This window comes from Schistocerca gregaria, chromosome 1, assembly GCF_023897955.1.
Source record: "Schistocerca gregaria isolate iqSchGreg1 chromosome 1, iqSchGreg1.2, whole genome shotgun sequence".
Lineage (NCBI taxonomy): Eukaryota > Metazoa > Arthropoda > Insecta > Orthoptera > Acrididae > Schistocerca > Schistocerca gregaria.
Window position 1 is genome coordinate 214,903,200 of NC_064920.1, and position 21,542 is coordinate 214,924,741.

At 41.9% G+C, this 21,542-nt stretch overlaps 1 protein-coding gene across 1 annotated transcript in view; it reads right to left on the minus strand.

The window, feature by feature from the left end:
* The window catches only part of LOC126337005 (calcineurin-binding protein cabin-1-like), a 237,068-nt gene that overhangs the window by 67,146 nt on the left and 148,380 nt on the right, over positions 1 to 21,542 (minus strand). Inside the window, exon 22 of the mRNA XM_050001253.1 lies at positions 14,313 to 14,477. Coding sequence (XP_049857210.1) covers positions 14,313 to 14,477 — 165 coding nt within the window. The remainder of the gene's footprint in view (positions 1 to 14,312; positions 14,478 to 21,542) is intronic.

Genomic DNA, 21,542 nt, shown 5'->3' on the forward strand with positions numbered 1-21,542 from the left:
TAATTCTTAATTTCTTTGCGTGTTTTGGGTACTTGCATTGTTTAATTCATAAATTTCGGGCCTATTACAGTAGCATCGCGTTTCAGTACCTGAATAGTGTAAAATCGCGTAGTCTCCTTCCGCTACCGAGCAGTGTGTCAGCAGTGTGCAAGCAGCAACATTACTGCATTTACTAGGCAATCTTGTATTTTAATAACTATTTAAATTTTGTGTCAATTTGTTTGTGCTCTCTGTAGATTAGTTCAGACGTTCTTTGCACAACAGTTTTTAGCATGGATAGGGACTGCAACTGCTGTGTTCGGATGCAGGCTGAGTTGGCATCCCTTCGCTCCCAGCTTCAGGCATTGTTGGCTTCGGTCACACAGCTTGAGGCTGTTGCCAATGGGCATCACTGTGGGGGTCCGGATGGGGGTTTGTCGAGGATGGCCAGTTCATCCCACGCATCCCCCAATCGGACTACGACTGTGGTTGCCCGGGATACTGCCCACATTGAGGCTGATCCCTCACCTGTGGTAGAGTGGGAGGTCACCTCAAGGTGTGGCAGGGGGCGAAAGACATTCCGGAGGGCTGAACGGAAGGCCTCTCCAGTTTGTCTGACGAACCGGTTTCAGGCTCTGTCTTAGGCTGATACTGATCTTCGGCCTGACATGGCTGCTTGTCCTGTTCCAGAGGTTGCCCCTCAATCTGCAAGATCCGGGCGATCGCAGAGGGTGTGCTTACTGGTAGTTGGGAGTTCCAACGTCAGGCGCGTAATGGGGCCCCTTAGGGATATAGCAGCAAGAGGGGGGGAAGAAAACCAATGTGCTCTCCGTGTGAATACCGGGGGGAGTCATTCCAGATATGGAAAGGGTCCTTCCGGATGCCATGAAGGGTACAGGGTTCACCCATCTGCAGGTGGTCGCTCATGTCGGCACCAATAATGTGTGTTGCTATGGATCGGAGAAAATCCTCTCTGGCTTCTGGCGGCTATCTGATTTGGTGAAGACTGCCAGTCTCGCTAGCGGGATGAAAGCAGAGCTCACCATCTGCAGCATCGTCGACAGGACTGACTGCAGACCTTTGGTACAGAGCTGAGTGGAGGGTCTGAATCAGAGGCTGAAACGGTTCTGCGACCGTGTGGGCTGCAGATTCCTCGACTTGCGCCATAGGGTGGTGGGGGTTTCGGGTTCCGTGGGATAAGTCGGGAGTCCACTACACGTAGCAAGCGGCTACATGGGTAGCAGGGGTTGTGTGGCGTGGGCTGGGCAGTTTTTTAGGTTACAGAAAGGGCAACAGACTCAAAGGGTGCGGGGAAAAGTCAGGACATGCGAGGACCAAGCAGCAATCGGTATTGTAATTGTAAACTGTCGAAGCTGCATTGGAAAAGTACCAGAACTTCAAGCGCTGGTAGAAAGCACTGAAGCTGAAATCGTTATAGGTACAGAAAGCTGGCTGAAGCCACAGATAAATTCTGCCAATATTTTTACAAAGGCACAGACGGTGTTTAGAAAGGATAGATTGCATGCAACTGGAGGTAGCGTGTTTGTCACTGTTAGTAGTAGTTTATCATGTAATGAAGTAGAAGTGGATAGTTCCTGTGAATTATTGTGGGTGGAGGTTACACTCAACAACCGAGCTAGGTTAATAATTGGGTTCTTTTACCGACCTCCCGACTCAGCAGCATTAGTGGCAGAAGAACTGAGAGAAACTTTGGAATACATTTCACATACTTTTTCTCAGCATGTTATAGTCTTAGGTGGAGATTTCAATTCACCAGATATAGACTGGGACACCCAGATGTTTAGGATGGGTGGTAGGGACAGAGCATCGAGTGACATTATACTGAGTGCACTATCCGAAAATTACCTCGAGCAATTAAACAGAGAACCGACTTGTGGAGATAACATCTTGGACCTACTGATAACAAACAGACCGGAACGTTTCAACTCTGTATGTGCATAACAGAGAATCAGTGATCATAAGGCTGTTGCAGCATCCCTGAATATGGAAGTTAATAGGAATATAAAAAAAGGGAGGAAGGTTTATCTGTTTAGCAAGAGTAATAGAAGGCAGATTTCAGACTACCTAACAGATCAAAACGAAAATTTCTGTTCCGATACTGACAATGTTGAGTGTTTATGGAAAAAGTTCAAGGCAATCATAAAAATGCGTTTTAGACAGGTACGTGCCGAGGAAAACTGTGAGGGATGGGAAAAACCCATCGTGGTACAACAACAAAGTTAGGAAACTACTGCGAAAGCAAAGAGAGCTTCACTCCCAGTTTAAACACAGCCAAAACCTCTCAGACAAACAGAAGCTAAATGATGTCAAAGTTAGCGTAAGGAGGGCTACGCGTGAAGCATTTAGTGAATTCGGAAGTAAAATTCTATGTACTGACTTGACAGAAAATCATAGGAAGTTCTGGTCTTACGTTAAATCATTAAGTGGCTCGAAACAGCATATCCAGACTCTCCAGGATGATAATGGCATTGAAACAGAGGACGACATGCGTAAAGCTGAAATACTAAACACTTTTTTCCAAAGCTGTTTCACAGGGGAAGACCGCAGTGCAGTTCCTTCTCTAAATCCTCGCACAAACGAAAAAATGGCTGACATCGAAGTAACTGTCAAAGGAATAGAAATACAACTGGAATCACTCAACAGAGGAATGTCCACTGGACCTGACAGGATACCAATTCGATTCTACACAGAGTACACGAAAGAACTTGCCCCCCTACTAACAGCCGTGTACCGCAAGTCTCTAGAGGAACGGAAGGTTTCAAATGATTAGAAAAGAGCACAGGTAGTCCCAGTCTTCAAGAAGGGTCATCGAGCAGATGCGCAAAACTATAGACCTATATCTCTGACGTAGATCTGTTGTAGAATTTTAGAACATATTTTTTGCTCGAGTATCATGTCGTTTTTGGAAGCCCGGAATCTACTCTGTAGGAATCAGCATGGATTCTGGAAACAGCAATCGTGTGAGACCCAGTTTGCTTTATTTGTTCATGAGACCCAGAAAATATTAGATACAGGCTCCCAGGTAGATGCCATTTTCCTTGACTTCCGGAAGGCGTTCGATACAGTTCCGCACTGTCGCCTGATAAACAAAGTAAGAGCCTACGGAATATCAGACCAGCTGTGTGGCTGGATTGAAGAGTCTTTAGCATACAGAACAAAGCATGTTATTATCAATGGAGAGACGTCTACAGACGTTAAAGTAACCTCTGGCGTGCCACAGGGGAGTGTTATGGGACCATTGTTTCTCACAATATATATAAATGACCTAGTAGATAGTGTCAGAAGTTCCATGCGGCTTTTTGCGGATGATGCTATAGTATACAAAGAAGTTGCAGCATTAGAAAATTGTAGCGAAATGCAGGAAGATCTGCAGCGGATAGGCACTTGGTGCAAGGAGTGGCAACTGACCTTTAACATAGACAAATGTAATGTATTGTGAATACATAGAAAGAAGGATCCTTTATTGTATGATTATATGATAGCAGAACAAACACTGGTAGCAGTTACTTCTGTAAAATATCTGGGAGTATGCTTGCGGAACGATTTGAAGTGGAATGATCATATAAAATTAATTGTTGGTAAGGCGGGTACCAGGTTGAGATTCATTGGGAGAGTCCTTAGAAAATGTAGTCCATCAACAAAGGAGGTGGCTTACAAAACACTCATTTGACCTATACTTGAGTATTGCTCATCAGTGTGGGATCCGTACCAGATTGGGTTGACGAAGGAGATAGAGAACATCCAAAGAAGAGCGGCACGTTTCGTCACAGGGTTATTTGGTAACCGTGATAGCGTTACGGAGATGTTTAGCAAATTCAAGTGGCAGACTCTGCAAGAGAGGCACTCTGCATCGCAGTGTAGCTTGCTCGCCAGGTTTCGAGAGGGTGCGTTTCTGGATGAGGTATCGAATATATTGCTTCCCCCTAATTATACCTCCCGAGGAGGTCACGATTGTAAAATTAAAGAGATTAGAGCGCGCACGGAGGCTTTCAGACAGTCGTTCTTCCCGCGAACCATACGCGACTGGAACAGGAAAGGGGGGTAATGACAGTGGCACGTCAAGTGCCCTCTGCCACACACCGTTGGGTGGCTTGCGGAGTATAAATGTAGATGTAGTAGAAGTGCGCTATTAGTGCAGCTATGTTCTATTCTCATATTGATTTGGTGTTTTAATGTTTCGATTAACTTCCTGATCTTGCACTTCACCCCAGGCTGTTCGGAAAGTATGCTAATGTCACTGAATTTTATTTTCTTATCACAGTCTTTCTGGTGTTTTGGTGACTGATGATTTGTTGCACTTCTTAACTCAGGATTGCCACAAGCTTCCCCAAGTGAAATTCCCTGATTTCCAGACAAGTTACAGCATTTTCCCCTGACAAATTTTGAGATCACAAGGGTAAGTTAAGACTTAAGTTGACAATCCATCTTTGCAGCTACAGTACAAGAAACAATAGTGCAAATAAGGAAATATCTAGCAAGCTGATGGTGTTTCCTGATGTGAGCAAAAATCTTAAGTACTAAGAGTAACATCTTTTGTAATGAACCGTTTTTATGTGGAAAAAGCAAGCCAAATGGTATATGTCAAACATCAAACAATGGAAAATACAGGATGGAATGTAACAATATTATGAGAAGGAAAGTTGCTACTGGCCACATAGCAGAGATGCTGAGTCACAGATAGGCACAACAAAAAGGCAGCACAAATAAGGCTCTCGGCCTGTAAGGCCTTCATCAAAAATAGACGATACACACACACACACACACACACACACACACACACACACACAACTGCAGTCTCTGGCAACTGAAACCACACTGCAAGCAGCAGTACCAGTACATCATGGGAGTGGCAACTGGGTCAGGGTCAAGAAAAGATCGCCCCACCCCAGCCTCCTCCTTACCCCCACCCAGTTGCCACTCCCATCATGCACTGGTGCCACTGCTCGCAGTGTGGTTTCAGTTAACTAAGACTGCATTTGTGTGTGTGAGTTGCATTTGCACGAGAGTTGTGTACATGGGTCTGTCGTCTATTTTTGATGAAGGCCTTCTGTGCTGAAAGCTTTGTTTGTGACAGTCTTTTTGTTGTACCTATCTGCAACTCAGCATCTCTGCCAAATGATATACGTGTTTCATTAAGACCAATTATGTTATTTTATTCCAATAAAAGAAAACAGGTTTGGTGACAAAAACAGACATTTCCTTGGAGTTGCAGAACGGATTTAAAATACCTTTACTGATTTCAGAAATAACCTCAGTAAAAAGTAGGCCTCTTGAAATAAGTGTATAAGGTGTGGAAGAATTGTGTAAACCAACTCTGTATGTTGGTTTAACTAATTAATGGAAAATCTCATATAAAGATGTGAAACAATTACTAACAAAGAGATAAAGGGACTGGCCAGTACTTACCTCAGCTCAGTACAGCCGATAGAAACACAAAAAACAACCGAAAATTTAAGCTCCTAGCTTTCGGAATTAATGTTCCTTCATCAGGGAGGAGAGAGGGGAAAGAAAGGGAAGAAGGGAAAGTGGATTTAGTTACTCACAACCCAGGTTATGGAGCAACAGGGAAAGGAAAACAGGGAAGGTAGCAAGGATGGAGGCATGGTTGTCAGAGGGAAGCCAAAGATATTCTACTGCAGGTACTGTGCCAGCTTCAAACCAAAGAGGATGCATACAGAGGTAAAGAGGTGTATAGTATAAAGATGTAGGATGGAAAGATGCACGAATGGCTAAAGAGGAAAGGGAAAGAGGAGAAGACTGAAAAGTAAATGGGAGTGAGGTTGTTTAACGTAGGTTTAGTCCAGGGGGATGGCGGGATGAAAGGATGTGCTGGAGTGCAAGTTCCCATCTCCGCAGTTCAGAGGGACTGGTGTTGGGTGGGAGAAGCCAAATGGCACATACAGTGTAGCAGGTTCCTAGGTCCCTAGAATTATGCTGGAGGGCATGCTCCGCTACTGGGTATTGGACATCTCCTAGGCGGACAGTTCGTCTGTGTCCGTTCATGCGCTCAGCCATTTTAGTTGTTGTCATACCGATGTAAAAGGCTGTGCAGTGCAGGCATGTCAGCTGATAAATGACATGTGTAGTCTCACACGTGGCCCTGCCTTGAATTGTGTATGTTTTCCTAGTAGCGGGGCTGGAGTAGGTGGTTGTGGGGGGATGCATGGGGCAGGTTTTGCAGCGGGGTCGGTTACAGGGGTAGGAACCGCTGGGTAGAGAAGGTAGTCTGGGAATATTGCAGGGTTTAACAAGGATGTTACGGAGGTTAGGGGGACGACGAAAGGCAACTCTGGGTGGTGTGGGGAGAATTTTGTCAAGGGATGATCTCATTTCAGGGGTTGACTTGAGAAAGTCATATCCCTGGCGGAGTAATTTATTGATGTATTCGAGGCCAGGATAATATTGGGTGACAAGGGGGATGCTTCTGTGTGGTCTGAGGGTAGGAATATTGTTGTTGGACGGGGAGGAATGTATTGCTCGGGAGATCTGTTTGTGGACAAGGTCTGCAGGATAGTTGCGGGAGAGGAAAGCACTGGTCAGGTTATTGGTGTAATTGTTGAGGGATTCGTCACTGGAGCAGATACGTTTGCCACGAATACCTAGGCTGTAGGTAAGGGAGCGTTTGATGTGGAATGGATGGCAGCTATCAAAGTGAAGGTACTGTTGTTTGTTGGTGGGTTTGATATGGACAGAGGTGTGGATGTGAGCTTCAACAAGATGAAGGTCAACATCCAGGAAGGTGGCTTTGGTTTTGGAGAAGGACCAGGTGAAATTCAGATTCGAAAAGGAGTTGAGGTTATGGAGAAAATTAAGGAGTGTTTCTTCACCATGAGTCCAGACCACAAAGATGTCATCTATAAACATCCCACACACCCATGGTCTCTCTGCCCTTGAGCACTACCTCTCCCAACGCCCACCCGAAGATCTTCCAAAAACCTCGTTCCTTATCACACTTACCAACTTCATCCTCACCCATAATTACTTCACTTTTGAAGGCCAGACCTACAAACAAATCAGGGGAACTGCCATGGGAACCAGGATGGCTCCATCCTATGCCAACCTCTTCATGGGCCGCATGGAGGAGGCTTTCCTGAAGACCCAACAGCTGCTTCCCCTGGCCTGAGACTACACATGTCATTTATCAGCTGACATGCCTGCACTGCACAGCCTTTTACATCGGTATGACAACAACTAAAATGGCTGAGCGCATGAACGGACACAGACGAACTGTCCGCCTAGGAGATGTCCAATACCCAGTAGCGGAGCATGCCCTCCAGCATAATTCTAGGGACCTAGGAACCTGCTACACTGTATGTGCCATTTGGCTTCTCCCACCCAACACCAGTCCCTCTGAACTGCGGAGATGGGAACTTGCACTCCAGCACATCCTTTCATCCCGCCATCCCCCTGGACTAAACCTACGTTAAACAACCTCACTCCCATTTACTTTTCAGTCTTCTCCTCTTTCCCTTTCCTCTTTAGCCATTCATGCATCTTTCCATCCTACATCTTTATACTATACACCTCTTTACCTCTGTATGCATCCTCTTTGGTTTGAAGCTGGCACAGTACCTGCAGTAGAATATCTTTGGCTTCCCTCTGACAACCATGCCTCCATCCTTGCTACCTTCCCTGTTTTCCTTTCCCTGTTGCTTCATAACCTCTAACTTTGTTAGAGATACACAGCTAGTGTGGCAATTTGGCTGCGAAGGAGTGATGCCACAGATGCTTATACACATTCAGCCAGGTGACACTGTAGGTAAAAACATGGCCCTACACAGACGTTCTACTGTTTTCCGTTTTATTCGCCATGTGTGACACTGCAGTAGAGCGACGTCCACTACAAAAGACGTATTATTTACATTCAATTTCAGCGTACACGTCGCGAGTGCCATATGACAGGGCCTGTCTCTCGATGTCGATTTGTATTTTGTGTCTCTTAAGTGTCGGTCTGCAGTAGGCCGCTGTTGGCCGAGCGACGTGCAGTCTTCCCTTCTTCCCTTTCTTTCCCCTCTCTCCTCCCTGATGAAGGAACATTTATTCCGAAAGCTAGGAGCTTAAATTTTCGGTTGTTTTTTGTGTTTCTATCGGCTGTACTGAGCTGAGGTAAGTACTGGCCAGCCCCTCTATCTCTTTGTTAGTAATTGTTTCACATCTGTATGTTGGTTCTACTATGTTCGCTATTGTCAGTTATTACCCACTGTGTTATATCTATTATTTTACAGGTGTTGTGCGATTGTTCTTTCGAGAAAGATATGAGTACAAAGCATACAAACAGCCAGTGACAGATGGAATTTTCTTCTTCTTATCGTCCATACTTTCTAACAGATAAACTACTTTTGATGATGCCAAAATCTATTAGAACAAATAAAATGTCCATAAAATGCCACACTGTACAACATACTTGTGATGAGACAGTCACAATTCCTGAAATCCATTGTCCATGGTCTCTGGCCTGCTGAGGAGCACTGCAGTCCTGGGTCCATGGATAAACCATGAAAATCTGTTGCATTACACCACACACAAAGAGACCCAGTCTGTGGGCAAATTGGTGAGACTAGATCTGACAGAATGGTCTGCACATTAGGGAGAACCGAATAGCTTCAGATCGGCAGCCCTGATCCATTACAGATATCCGCAGAAACGGCCTCCAGTTTTGGCCCGTGATGGAAGTCTGCTCATTTGGCAGCTATTCAAGAACAACAGACAGTATGTTGATGAAATGAGACCACATTTTTTGTGATCAATCCATGCAACAGATAACTTGTTCAAATACTCTGAGAATCAATAATAATGAGGATAGGTAGCAACACACAGTAAAGGTGATTGCTGAGCTGCAGACAGGCATGTGTAAAAGACAGAGTGGTAGGGAGGGAAAAAGCAGTAGGAATGAGGGAGTAGGGAAGTGGCACATGTACTCAGCTGCACCCAGCCAGCAACGATGCATAACACCTCAGTAAACAAACCACTTCATCTACTGAGACAAAAATGAGATTTTTCCAGTGTTTTTTCAAATTGCCCTGATGTTTCCCTGATTTTCCTGATGTGCTTGAAATTCCCTGATATTTCCTATTGCAGTTTCAGCGTTTATGCCAGCTCCACAATTTTTACCACTTTTACTTGAGTATGTTGTTATATTAGTAGTCGCCATTGTTTTGGTGGGCAGTGCATCCAATAACTTCTTGTAAAATGGATGCATGGGTTGTACAAATTGTTGATATGATATCATATTCTGTTTATGGTTGTCACGGTTTTTTTTTTTTTTTTTTTACTGCAATTTTGGAATGCCAAAAATACACAAATACGCCATCCTTTACAAACAACAGTATATGGAATCAACTTGCCTGCATACACGTAGCAAAAGATTTAAACTGTAAATGATGACCTCTAGTTAGCAAAATGGATTATTATGTGAAGAACTCGATGGACTTCATAAGAGGACAAATTTATACGGGAGAGACAATTTTACCATGGAGCAGATTACTTCACGACACTCCCAGAAGAGCGCTCATAACAAAATGCCAGTGGATCCCACACACCACCGTACAGTAGTAGGCCACATTGTCTGTTTTATTCATCCAGTGACCATTATTTTACAACATGAACCATGGACCTTGCCGTTGGTGGGGAGGCTTGCGTGCCTCAGAGATACAGATGACCGTACCGTAGGTGCAACCACAACGGAGGGGTATCTGTTGAGAGGCCAGACAAACGAGCGGTTCCTGAAGAGGGGCAGCAGCCTTTTCAGTAGTTGCAGGGCCAACAGTCTGGATGACTGAGTGATCTGGCCTTGCAACACTAACCAAAACGGCCTTGCTGTGCTGGTAATGCGAATGGCTGAAAGCAAGGGGAAACTACAGCCGTAATTTTTCCCGAGGGCATGCAGCTTTAATGTCTGGTTAAATGATGATGGCGTCCTCTTGAGTAAAGTATTCCGGAGGTAAAATAGTCCCCCATTCAGATCTCCGGGCTGGGACTACTCGAGAGGACGTCGTTATCAGGAGAGAGAGAGAGAGAGAGAGAGAGAGAGAGAGAGAGAGAGAGAGAGAGAAACTGGCGTTCTACGAATCGGAGTGTGGAATGTCAGATCCCTTAACCAGGCAGGTAGATTAGAAAATTTAAAAAGGGGAATGGATAGGTTAAAGTTAGATATAGTGGGAATTAGTGAAGTTCGGTGGCAGGAAGAACAAGACCTTTGGTCAGGTGAATACAGGGTTATAAACACAAAATCAAATAGGGGTAATGCAGCAGTAGGTTTAATAATGAATTTAAAAAAAATATGAGTGCGGGCAAGCTACTACAAACAGCATAGTGAACACATTATTGTGGCCAAGATAGACACGAAGCCCACACCTAATACAATACTACATGTTTATATGCCAACTAGCTCTGCAGATGATGAAGAAATTGAAGAAATGTATGATGAGATAAAAGAAATTATTCAGGTTGTGAAGGGAGACGAAAATTTAATAGTCATGGGTGACTGGAATTCGAGAGTAGGAAAAGGGAGAGAAGGAAACATTGTAGGTGAATATGGATTGGGGCTAAGAAATGAAAGAGGAAGCCGCCTGGTAGAGTTTTGCACAGAGCATAACTTAATCATAGCTAACACTTGGTTTAACAATCATGAAAGGTGGTTGTATACATGGAAGAATCCTGGAGATACTAGAAGGTATCAAATAGATTATATAATGGTAAGACAGAGATTTAGGAACCAGGTTTTAAATTGTAAGACATTTCCAGGGGCAGATGTGGACTCTGACCACAAGCTATTGGTTATGACCTGTAGATTAAAACTGAAGAAACTGCAAAAAGGTGGGAATTTAAGAAGATGGGACCTGGATAAACTGAAAGAACCGGAGGTTGTACAGAGTTTCAGGGAGAGCATAAGGGAACAATTGACAGGAATGAGGGAAAGAAGTACAGTAGAAGAAGAATGGGTAGCTCTGAGGGAGAAGTAGTGAAGGCAGCAGATGATCAAGTAGGTAAAAAGACGAGGGCTAGTAGAACTCCTTGGGTAACAGAAGAAATATTAACTTAATTGACGAAAGGAGAAAATATAAAAATGCAGTAAAAATAAGCAGGCAAAAAGGAATACAGACGTCTCAAAAATGAGATCGACAGGAAGTGCAAAATGGCTAAGCAGGGATGGCTAGAGGACAAATGCAAGGATGTAGTGGCTTATCTTACTAGGGGTAAGATAGATACTGCCTAAATTAAAGAGACCTTTGGAGAAAAGAGAACCACTTGTATGAATATCAAGAGCTCAGATGGAAACCCAGTTCTAAGCAAAGATGGGGAAGCAGAAAAGTGGAAGGAGTATATAGAGGGTCTATACAAGGGCGATGTACTTCAGGACAATATTATGGAAATGGCAGAGGATGTAGATGAAGATGAAATGGGAGATATGATACTGCGTGAAGAGTTTGACAGAGCACTGAAAGACCTGAGTCGAAACAAGGCCCCGGGAGTAGACAGCATTCCATTAGAACTACTGATGGCCTTGGGAGAGCCACTCCTGACAAAACTCTACCATCTGGTGAGCAAGATGTATGAGGCAGGCGAAATACCCTCAGACTTCAAGAAGAATATAATAATTCCAATCCCAAAGAAAGCAGTTGTTGACAGAAGTGAAAATTACCGAACTATCAGTTTAATAAGTCATGGCTGCAAAATACTAACATGAATTCTTTACAGACGAATGGAAAAACTAGAATAAGCCAACCTCGGGGAAGGTCAGTTTGGAACACGTGAGGCAATACTGACCTTACGACTTATCTTAGAAGTAAGATTAAGGAAAGGCAAACCTACGTTTCTAGCATTTGTAGACTTAGAGAAAGCTTTTGACAATGTTGGCTGGAACACTCTCTTTCAAATTCTAAAGGTGGCAGGGGTAAAATACAGGGAGCGAAAGGCTATTTACAATTTGTACAGAAACCAGATGGCAGTTATAAGAGTCGAGGGGCACGAAAGGGAAGCAGTGGTTGGGAAAGGAGTGAGACAGGGTTGTAGCCTCTCCCCAATGTTATTCAATCTGTGTATTGAGCAAGCAGTAAAGGAAACAAAAGAAAAATTCGGAGTTCTCCCCGATGTTATTCAATGTGTATATTGAGCAAGCAGTAAAGGAAACAAAACAAAATTTCGAGCTATGTATTAAAATCCATGGAGAAGAAATAAAAACTTTGAGGTTCGCCGATGACATTGTAATTCTGTCAGAGACAGCAAAGTCCTTGGAAGAGCAGTTGAACGGAATGGACAGTGTCTTGAAAGGAGAATATAAGATGAACATCAACAAAAGCAAAATGAGGATAATGGAATGTAGTCGAATTAAGTCAGGTGATGCTGAGGGAATTAGATTAGGAAATGAGACACTTAAAGTAGTAAAGGTGTTTTGCTATTTGGGGAGCAAAATAACTGATGATGGTCGAAGTAGGGAAGATATAAAATGTAGACTGGCAATGGTAAGGAAAGCGTTTCTGAAGAAGAGAAATTTGTTAACATCGAGTATAGATTTAAGTGTCAGGAAGTCGTTTCTGAAAGTCTTTGTATGGACGATAAATAGTTTGGACAAGAAGAGAATAGAAGCTTTCAAAATGTGGTGCTACAGAAGAATGCTGAAGATTAGATGGGTAGATCACATAACTAATGATGAAGTATTGAATAGAATTGGGGAGAAGAGGAGTATGTAGCACAATTTGACAAAAAGAAGGGCCCGGTTAGTAGGACATGTTCTGATGCATCAAGGGATCACAAATTTAGCATTGGAGGGCAGCGTGGAGTGTAAAAATCATAGAAGGAGACCAAGAGATGAATACACTAAGCAGATTCAGAAGGATGTGGGTTGCAGTAAGCACTGGGAGATGAAGAAGCTTGCACAGGATAGGGTTGCATGGAGAGCTGCATCAAACCAGTCTCAGGACTGAAGACCACAACAACAACAACAATGGCTCTACAACAGAAAAACATTTCTATTAACTGACTCTGGCCACAGAAGCCTAGGCACACAGTTACGTAAATGATTTCTACAATTTGATGACAAAATTTAGTTTTGGTTGGCAGGAAAATGAGGATCCAATGTCCTGTCAACAATAAGGTTACAAAAAATTGTAGATTTGGTACACTCAATAAGGAGAAAAATCCAGAGGATATTATAAAGTCCAACAGTAATGTATCATCAAAAACTATTACAACATTCCTTCTCATTTGTGACTTACTTTTCACTAATTATTATAGTAGTGTTGCGCAGTGTCTCAAATTTAACTCATCATTCCTAAGATGCAACAATTCACTATTTCAAAGTTCTGTGTACATCACAAACACCTAACTCTGGAAAGTGAAGAACATTCAGCAAGCTATCACATATACAACTGCTAACATAACAGCAAAAAACACTCTCATCACACAATATTGTCAACTGCTAAACTACTGGAATTAAATTTTCACTCTGCAGTGGAGTATGCTGATGAGAAACTTCCTGGCAGATTAAAACGGTGTGCCGAATCAAGACTTGAACACGGACCTTTGCCTTTTGTGGCCAAGTGCTCTACCAACTTATCTACCCAAGAATGACTTCACAGCCTATCTTCCAAACTTCACAGAAGCTCTCCTGCGAACCCTGAAGAACTAGCACTCTTGGAAGAGAAGATACTGTGGAGGCATGGATTAGCCACAGCCTGAGGGATGTTTCCATAATGAAATTTTCACTCTGCATTGGAGTGTGCACTGATGTGAAACTTTCTGGCAGATCAAAGCTGTGCACTGGACCGAGACTCGAACTCGAGACCTTTACCTTTTGCGGGCAAGTAATCTACCAGCTGAGCCCATCCAAGCACTACTCACGACCCATCCTCACAGCTTTATTTCCACCAGTACCTTGTCTCCTCCTTCCAAACTTCACAGAAGCTCTCCTGCAAACAAGAGAGCACTTGCCCACAAAAAGCATAGGTCCCGATTTCGAGTCTCGGTCCAGCACACAGTTTTAATCTGCCAGGAAGTTTCAGGTAAATTACTTCTGATGATTTAATCACACTGCTTTCATCAGTGCATGAGAGCTTGCAAAACATAACAGTACCAGAAATTGTGAAACACTAAGTTTATTTTCATGGAGGGTGACCGCTAAAAATGTAAATCATTGCAATTCATTCTATTTCAAATCAGACAGCAGACATACAATAATCTGTCTCAAATTCACAATCTTTGGGAACAGAAACTTAATATACTACATTATCCTTATGACCTCCATTCACATAGTTGCAAACATATACATATTGTATGAACAGTATCATGGAGAAAGTGATGTAACAATAAGATACCTGTTTTAGAAGGCGTGAACAAAATGAATGCACCATGTACACAAAGTTACCCTTCTCAATCCACAGCAACGAATGGCTAGTGTCAATTTCCAAGGAACGCTTGAAGCAGCGATATGCAGCTTCTGATTGCCTTAGAAATTCTGATTCACTTTTTAGGTGTTCACACTAGAAAAGAAACCATCATCAGTATTTTCATGTAGTTTTGTATATATGTGAACAAATATAACAAATTAAAAATAATTGTTCTGAAATAACACAACAGAGAATTTGATTTTGTATCATCATCAATCAATCAATTATCAACTGTTTGACAACACAAAAACTGAATAGTTAACAATGGCACAGTTTATGGGTGTACATAGATATCAAGCAACATTTAATTTGTCAGCACCATATCTCAAATCCACTGACAACTGCACAGCTTGCTGCAGGACATTTTATTGTGTATTTATGCAAACAAACTTTTTCTATTATGCAGGGATACATTTCATCACAGCTAAAAGTGTAATTTTTTTCAATAAATGTTTGTAGCCCTTTTTTTTCTAGTCATTTGGCCATTAAAACTGCCCTCCAATCAGTAGATTACAGTTTACATCAGCCTGACAATTTGTCTACATACGTCACTTTGCGTAGAAAAAATTATGCAATAAGACAAACATGAGTTCATTCTATTTCGTGTATACCACAGGTTATAGATACTGCATATTACACGCTAGAAATGCCATGCAAAAATTACATTGTTCATGCAGAAATACTGCATATTACACGCTAGAAATGCCATGCAAAAATTACGTTGTTCATGCAGAAATTTCAACTTTATTTTTGTGAGTGGCGTCAGCCCAAAAAACAAACTGCTGATGAAATGATGTACAGTATCAATTAAAAAACATTGCTGCAAGAGGGTACAAAATTGTTTTAAATGTAGCTTTTGTGCCAAATTTATAGAGTGGTCTTGAACTGATCTGTTATAAAATACATCCAAAGAATGTTGACTAAAAGTGTGCTGGCATAAGATGTCACCAGCACACCAGTCAGCAAAGATGAAGCATGAAGATTGATAGTATGCAGTTTGCGTTATATCAAGCACTTATCGCCAAGAGAAGCCAGAGAAACATGGACAAGATTGGTTGGTTGGTTTAAGGGGGAGGGGGGTGGCAGAGGGGGGGGGGGACCAAATTGCATGGTGATTGGTCCAAATGGACAAGCAATGCCAATGCCCTCTCGACAGCAAGTATTAAGGCCGCTGCCTGCTGACTGGACTGTTTCACTAACTCACACTCCAGTCTGGCATCTGTCAGTATATTCTCACTGACTCACTGAGGCTATGGAAGTGCACGGTGACCAGATTAGTGACTAAGGTTTCTAATAAAAAGATTACCGATACTGCCTGCAAGAGGACTTTTGTAGATGACCTTGTACCACAACACAGGGACTCTGTTAAAATTAAGTACCGTATTTACTCGAATCTAAGCAGCACTTATTTTCCGGTTTTTGTAATCCAAAAAACCGCGTACGGCTTAGAATGGAGTGCAAAGCAAGCGGAAGTTCTGAAAAATGTGCCGCCACAACTAACTTCTGCCATCGAATATATGTAGCGCTACACAGACATGCTTTGAAGGCACAAAGATAAATACTGGCGCCAAAACCTCTGCATCAGTAAATAAATATTTTTTTTTAAAAAAGGTGGAATACGACCTTTTTTTCTCTGCCCCGAGTTTCGACCACCGCATTTTCATACATTATCCAACGAAGTAAATACAAACTCCGTTTTGTTCATCTTCGAATGTAGCAGAATTTCAATGTACTACGAAAATCCGACTGGCAAGACTGTTTGGGATGTTTGTCAATATGGCCAACTCTACGTTCTAAATTTTTTTCTACCTGTGAGAAGAGATGGTTGCTAATAGGAACCTGATGAAATGTGAATCACACACAGTATTCTCTTCACCATAAGAAAGAATACGAATATAAACATTTTGCCATGTATTCTTTCTTGTTTGCTGCTATCTCATTTCAATCCTGTCTGCCTAATAAACCACAAAGCTAGAGTGAGACAACAGCAAATGCGGAAGAATATACGTATCGTGTCATGTTTATATTCGTATTATTCTTATGTCTAATAGTGATACAGTCAGAAATGGAGCACAGCAACTGCCTAGATTTTTAGATCTAAGATGACTCTAATTTCTGTGCAGAATTTGATGTACTAAAGAAGCGGCCGCAAAGATTTTCAAACAGAATTTTTTTTCGCCTAACTCTCGTTCAGAACATGTTCTATCATACGCAGTATATTATTTGCTTCTTGCTGATCATTATCAAAGAAAGCAACAGTGTAAGTAACAACAAATAGCAGTCTCTTGCCATTGTTTCGCTAATGAGACGCACAAAAGCAAGCCTTGTTGCGAGCGGCAACAGGCCATAAACGCGCACTATCAGAATGCGACAAACAATGCATGACACAGTACAGTAATGCATTTTCAGCTTAGAGTGCCGTAAACACCTATAACAAAGAAAACGACACTTATCAGATTAAAGCAAAATAAGCAATCAATTCAAACGAGAGGAAGGGTACCCATATAAATACGGACGGAGCGCCTGAAGGCTACCTGGTACAGCTTAACTGCTAAGCTTACGACTGAAACCAAACTACTGTAGCTGTATCGTCATTCATTCGACCTAAATTGTGTCTCATATTACAATGGACCAACTTTGTTTCGATTTGGAGGTGCGGCCTAAAACTTTTCTCTCCCCTTGAATTTCGAGTCCCAAATTTCAGGTGCAGCTTAGATTCGGGAATTTTTTTTTCCCTTTATTTCGAGTCTCATTTTTCAGGTGTGGCTTAGATTCGAGTAAATACGGCATACAGTTCATGTAAATAAAGAAGTATATTAATCCATGTGTGCATTTGTGTTGGCGAAAGAGGATACCAGCCACCGTTAGCAACATCCTCTCCCTTGCTTCTTTCAGGGTGTATACGTGGACGAGGAAAAAAAATTCCCGGATTTTCCGGTTAACAATAAACGACCTCCAGGATGAAAATACACTTTTTCCATTTAAGTAACAGTATACTTTTCCTCAAAACTGTAAAATTTATCATTCCTTTCAATGCTTGTGGTTCTATACTCCTGCATAGAATTTCCCGGCACTTTAGAAAACGAAAGTCAGGGGAAAAAACACGTTTTGGAAAGATATCTGATGTGCAGCAACATGTACACTGCATATTTTCGTATTGCGAAAGTATAAATTCGAATTCCGCCAAACACCACATATTACTTTCCAAAGGATTGAAATCGAGATTGTGATGCTCTTTTGTAAGCCAGTCGTAGCTCATGTCAAGTGATCTCGCCAGCCGATGTCAGCGGATATTCAGAGCATAGGATACATGATGTAGTCAGCCAATAGCAACATCACTGTTTAGTAGTGCGAACACACAAATAGGAAAAGGTAATGGTTTAAATTAATGTACATAGTGTTGCTACAAGAAAAGAAAAGCTTTCACATATAATATTGGCCTCTGAGATTAATAAGCTGCAAGAGATGCTAAGCTTTCACACATAATGTTGATCTTTTTTGCACACGCAAATGTGCCAGTGAAATTTTTAACAACGACATAAATGTCTGATCTTCTGCTCTCGAAAATATTCTAAATGGTCACCTCAAAGATATGAATTTTGAATGAGAGTCAAACGCTCCAATTTAAGAAATTCATCGGACATTCGCACACAAAGTTCATCTTGTGTAAAAGGAAATTTAATTTACTTGAAAGTAACGCTTTTCAAACAACCATTCAGAATATTTTCCCGCGATAGTTGAAACTAGTCAATAGTGTGGAATTAAACACTTAGTTTCAAATAAACTGACTGTCTCAGCAGAAAAGATTAATAAAAGTCAAATTTCTTTAACAAACCAACAAAAATAACTTCATTGTTCTGCAAGACAATCAACGCTTTACTGTCAGAGAGGTGGAAACAAAACAAAATCTGAAGCTAATATTTTAGCCTTTCATAATTATGTGAATGTATTTTAATTCATGTGATAGCTCCCAGCCACAGAAATCCGTTTTGATTTCATTTGACGTGAGAGCAATAAACGAAGAGGAAACAGCAAAATCACTTAACGTAAACACGGGTCACGTGGAGACTACCACCTCCAAACAACAACTCAGACTGCTCTGCACATCAGGTCCGGATCTACGATATTTCCGAATCGGGGAAATAATAGATAGTGACGTTCCCCCTTCCTCTAGTGTTAGAGGTAGCATGTAAAAAATTTTAAAAATCGACTTTTCAAAAATATCTTCATTTTGTAGTGCACATCTTTCTGATGAGTCTGATAGATAAATCATATATGTTCGAGGGATCGTAAAACATTTTATTTCATCTTAAGTATGCCGAAGTACAGTGCCACGCCTCTTCACACAGCATTCTTCCATCGCACGTCTCTGTATTTCGCTCTGTGAAATTCAAACATGTAATATTTTGTAATGGGTGCCATCAAACTATATTCAGGCCAGTGGAAATTAAAATGTCCTGTGGTGCCTCTCCTGCTCCCAGTCGGCCGGTTTGACATCCTACCCCTCTTAAAAAAATCTCGCAATTAATAGTGGATGGGATTATTCGTAACCGGGAGAACAAGCATTCTTCAGAAAATTTACAGTCTTTACTGCCTATTACCTAATAACTTGCTGTTTCGAGTGACATAAAACTAAATATAGGATATTTAAAATGAGTAAAAACAAGAGACAAGCAAGACAGTACACATTTCCTCAATCCTCAAGTCCTAGCATTTTTTCTCGCTAATCTTGCCACGGCTTTATATGGCATACTTTCCTTTCTGGGAAAGAATATATTACCTCTTCAAAGTTCGTCAATGTTTTGCTGCATGAACAAACGAAATGTCGTTGTCTAATACCACAAAAGCTTTTGGTACAAATAGTAACCAAGACTGGTGTGGTTTCTCATTCTAATTATGTGTATTTTGCCACTGTGTGCTAGATAAAATGAAACAGGTCTGCCTAATATTGCAGCAATTGTTACACACACCAAATAACCAGACTATTCTGGCACAAATGGTCATTTTTATAACACGGCAGAATATAATTCACGAAAAACCAATATCAAATGCCTATTAGGCCTACTACAAGCAAAAAGTTTTATGTTAGGAAATAGTTTCACATTTGATTCATGCTCTCTAGCTTCTGAAGCATGAGATCGAAAAGTAGAAGTACGAAATTTTTATATAAATTTGGAATCGTCATATTCTTCCGTAATTTGTGAGAGTCTCCGTATCTTCTCCTTCCTCATTCTAATTTGGAATTTCTTGTCACCACTAATTCTGTAACTATTTCTGTCAGTGTCAAAATTTATTCTCTGGTTAACTTCAGTAACCCTGCCACAATAAACGGAGTAGTTATCCCGCATTTGTTCTCCGGTTAGGCATTATTACGTGTATATATAACGCGTTTTCCACGCTACTCCCAGAATAGAACTTAAGCGGCTTCTAGGCAGGGACTGTATAACTGGCCCTTAGTAGTGTAGCAGTCTGGCCAAAAGAGTTTTGTCAAAATTTCATTTTCTTGGATACACGGAGAAGACAATACGTAATCTTAGTTGCTAGTAATTATAACGACGCTGATAATTTGCAAACCCAACCACATAAACAGCGTTTGTCATTCACCCTTTCGGCTTTATTCGCTCAGCTCGTACACCTCGTCCCCTTTTGTCTACAGGAAAGTTTATTTCTAGATGCTGGGCGCTTTGTGAAAAAAGGTTTTTTCCTCAATAATATGAATTTGGTGCCCCCCCTCCCTCACTGAAACTGCCACCAGGGGCATATATCCCGGTCTGCCCCCGCCCCATAGTTCTGGGCCTGTTGCGCATACGTGAATATGCCAGGTTAGGGGCACCAGCAATCTTATTGGACTTAACTGCTAAGGTCATCAGTCCCTAAGCTTACACACTACTTAACCTAAATTATCCTAAGGACAAACACACACACCCATGCCCGAGGGAGGACTCGAACCTCCGCCGGGACCAGCCGCACAGTCCATGACTGCAGCACCCAAGACCGCTCAGTTAATCCCGCGCGGCTGCTTGCTGCAATTGCTTGTACTGCAAACTGCCACACTTCTGTAGTCAGAAGCGGGAGAAGGTACTACTCATATGCGACTCAACTGCACATGTGCATAAGCACGCTCGCAACCGTTCAAACGAATCTATTGTAAATAGTTGTGACGTCACGTTCATCGGAGACGATTTGTTGTTATGAAATACTGCATAGTCTTCCTAAAGGCTTTGACACATTTTGCTGTTGGCAGACACTTGTATGAGCACTGTGTTTTGTTCTTGCATATGGTGAATTTCCTTTGCAACTTAAGTTTTATTTTCATTTTTTTTCCCCTCTTGTTCTTGTTTTATTGCTGCAATATTCTTCTGCAGTAACGAGATACAGTAATATTCTTTGTTAAAGAATATTGGTTCTTAGTAGTCAAAGTTACAAAAATGTAACTAAAAACTAAAACAATGAAAAATTCCCGGAATTCTAAAAAATTTCCGGTTTTTTCCCGGTTTTCTCGGGGATGAAAAAATTCCCGGGTTTTTCCCGGATCTCCCGGTTGTCCGGGGTCGTATACACCCTGTTCTTTATGGTACAAGACTCTACAGTGACAACGAAGACACTACAGTGGTAACAGGGATAATTCAATGGTGATTGAAATTAATCAACTCAGCTGAAGATTTTGCTTGTTTCTCTTGTGTTTTACCTTACAGGGTTGATTGTGTTTATCTCTGTTAATCTGTTGTTGTGTTCTTGCATGTATACCAAGAGGGGAGCCACTTTGTTTGCTTTTTGCTATAAGTATTTCTGTAAACCATGAATTACCCGCCCCCTTGACCCCCTGCCCCCGCACCTCAGCTGCGGACAGCCAATGTGATGGATCTAGCGCAAGTTTCTCAGTTTCAGAACCAACAGATCACTGCCTTGTTAATGACGGTATCACAACTAGTGGCTGCACAAGCTGTGGCAGCCGCACAACCACAACAGGCCAACCAGCCACTCAGCCCAACAAGTGCCACCAACCAGCACACCAACATTCCGGCAATTTAACGCAACAGAAGAGGAATGGCTCGATTATCTGACTCAGTTCCAAGCACATTGTCAAGTTCATCATGTTCAAGGTACTGTAAGTTAAAGCACTTACTTTCAACTGTGGGGTCTCCAGTGTTCAGGTTA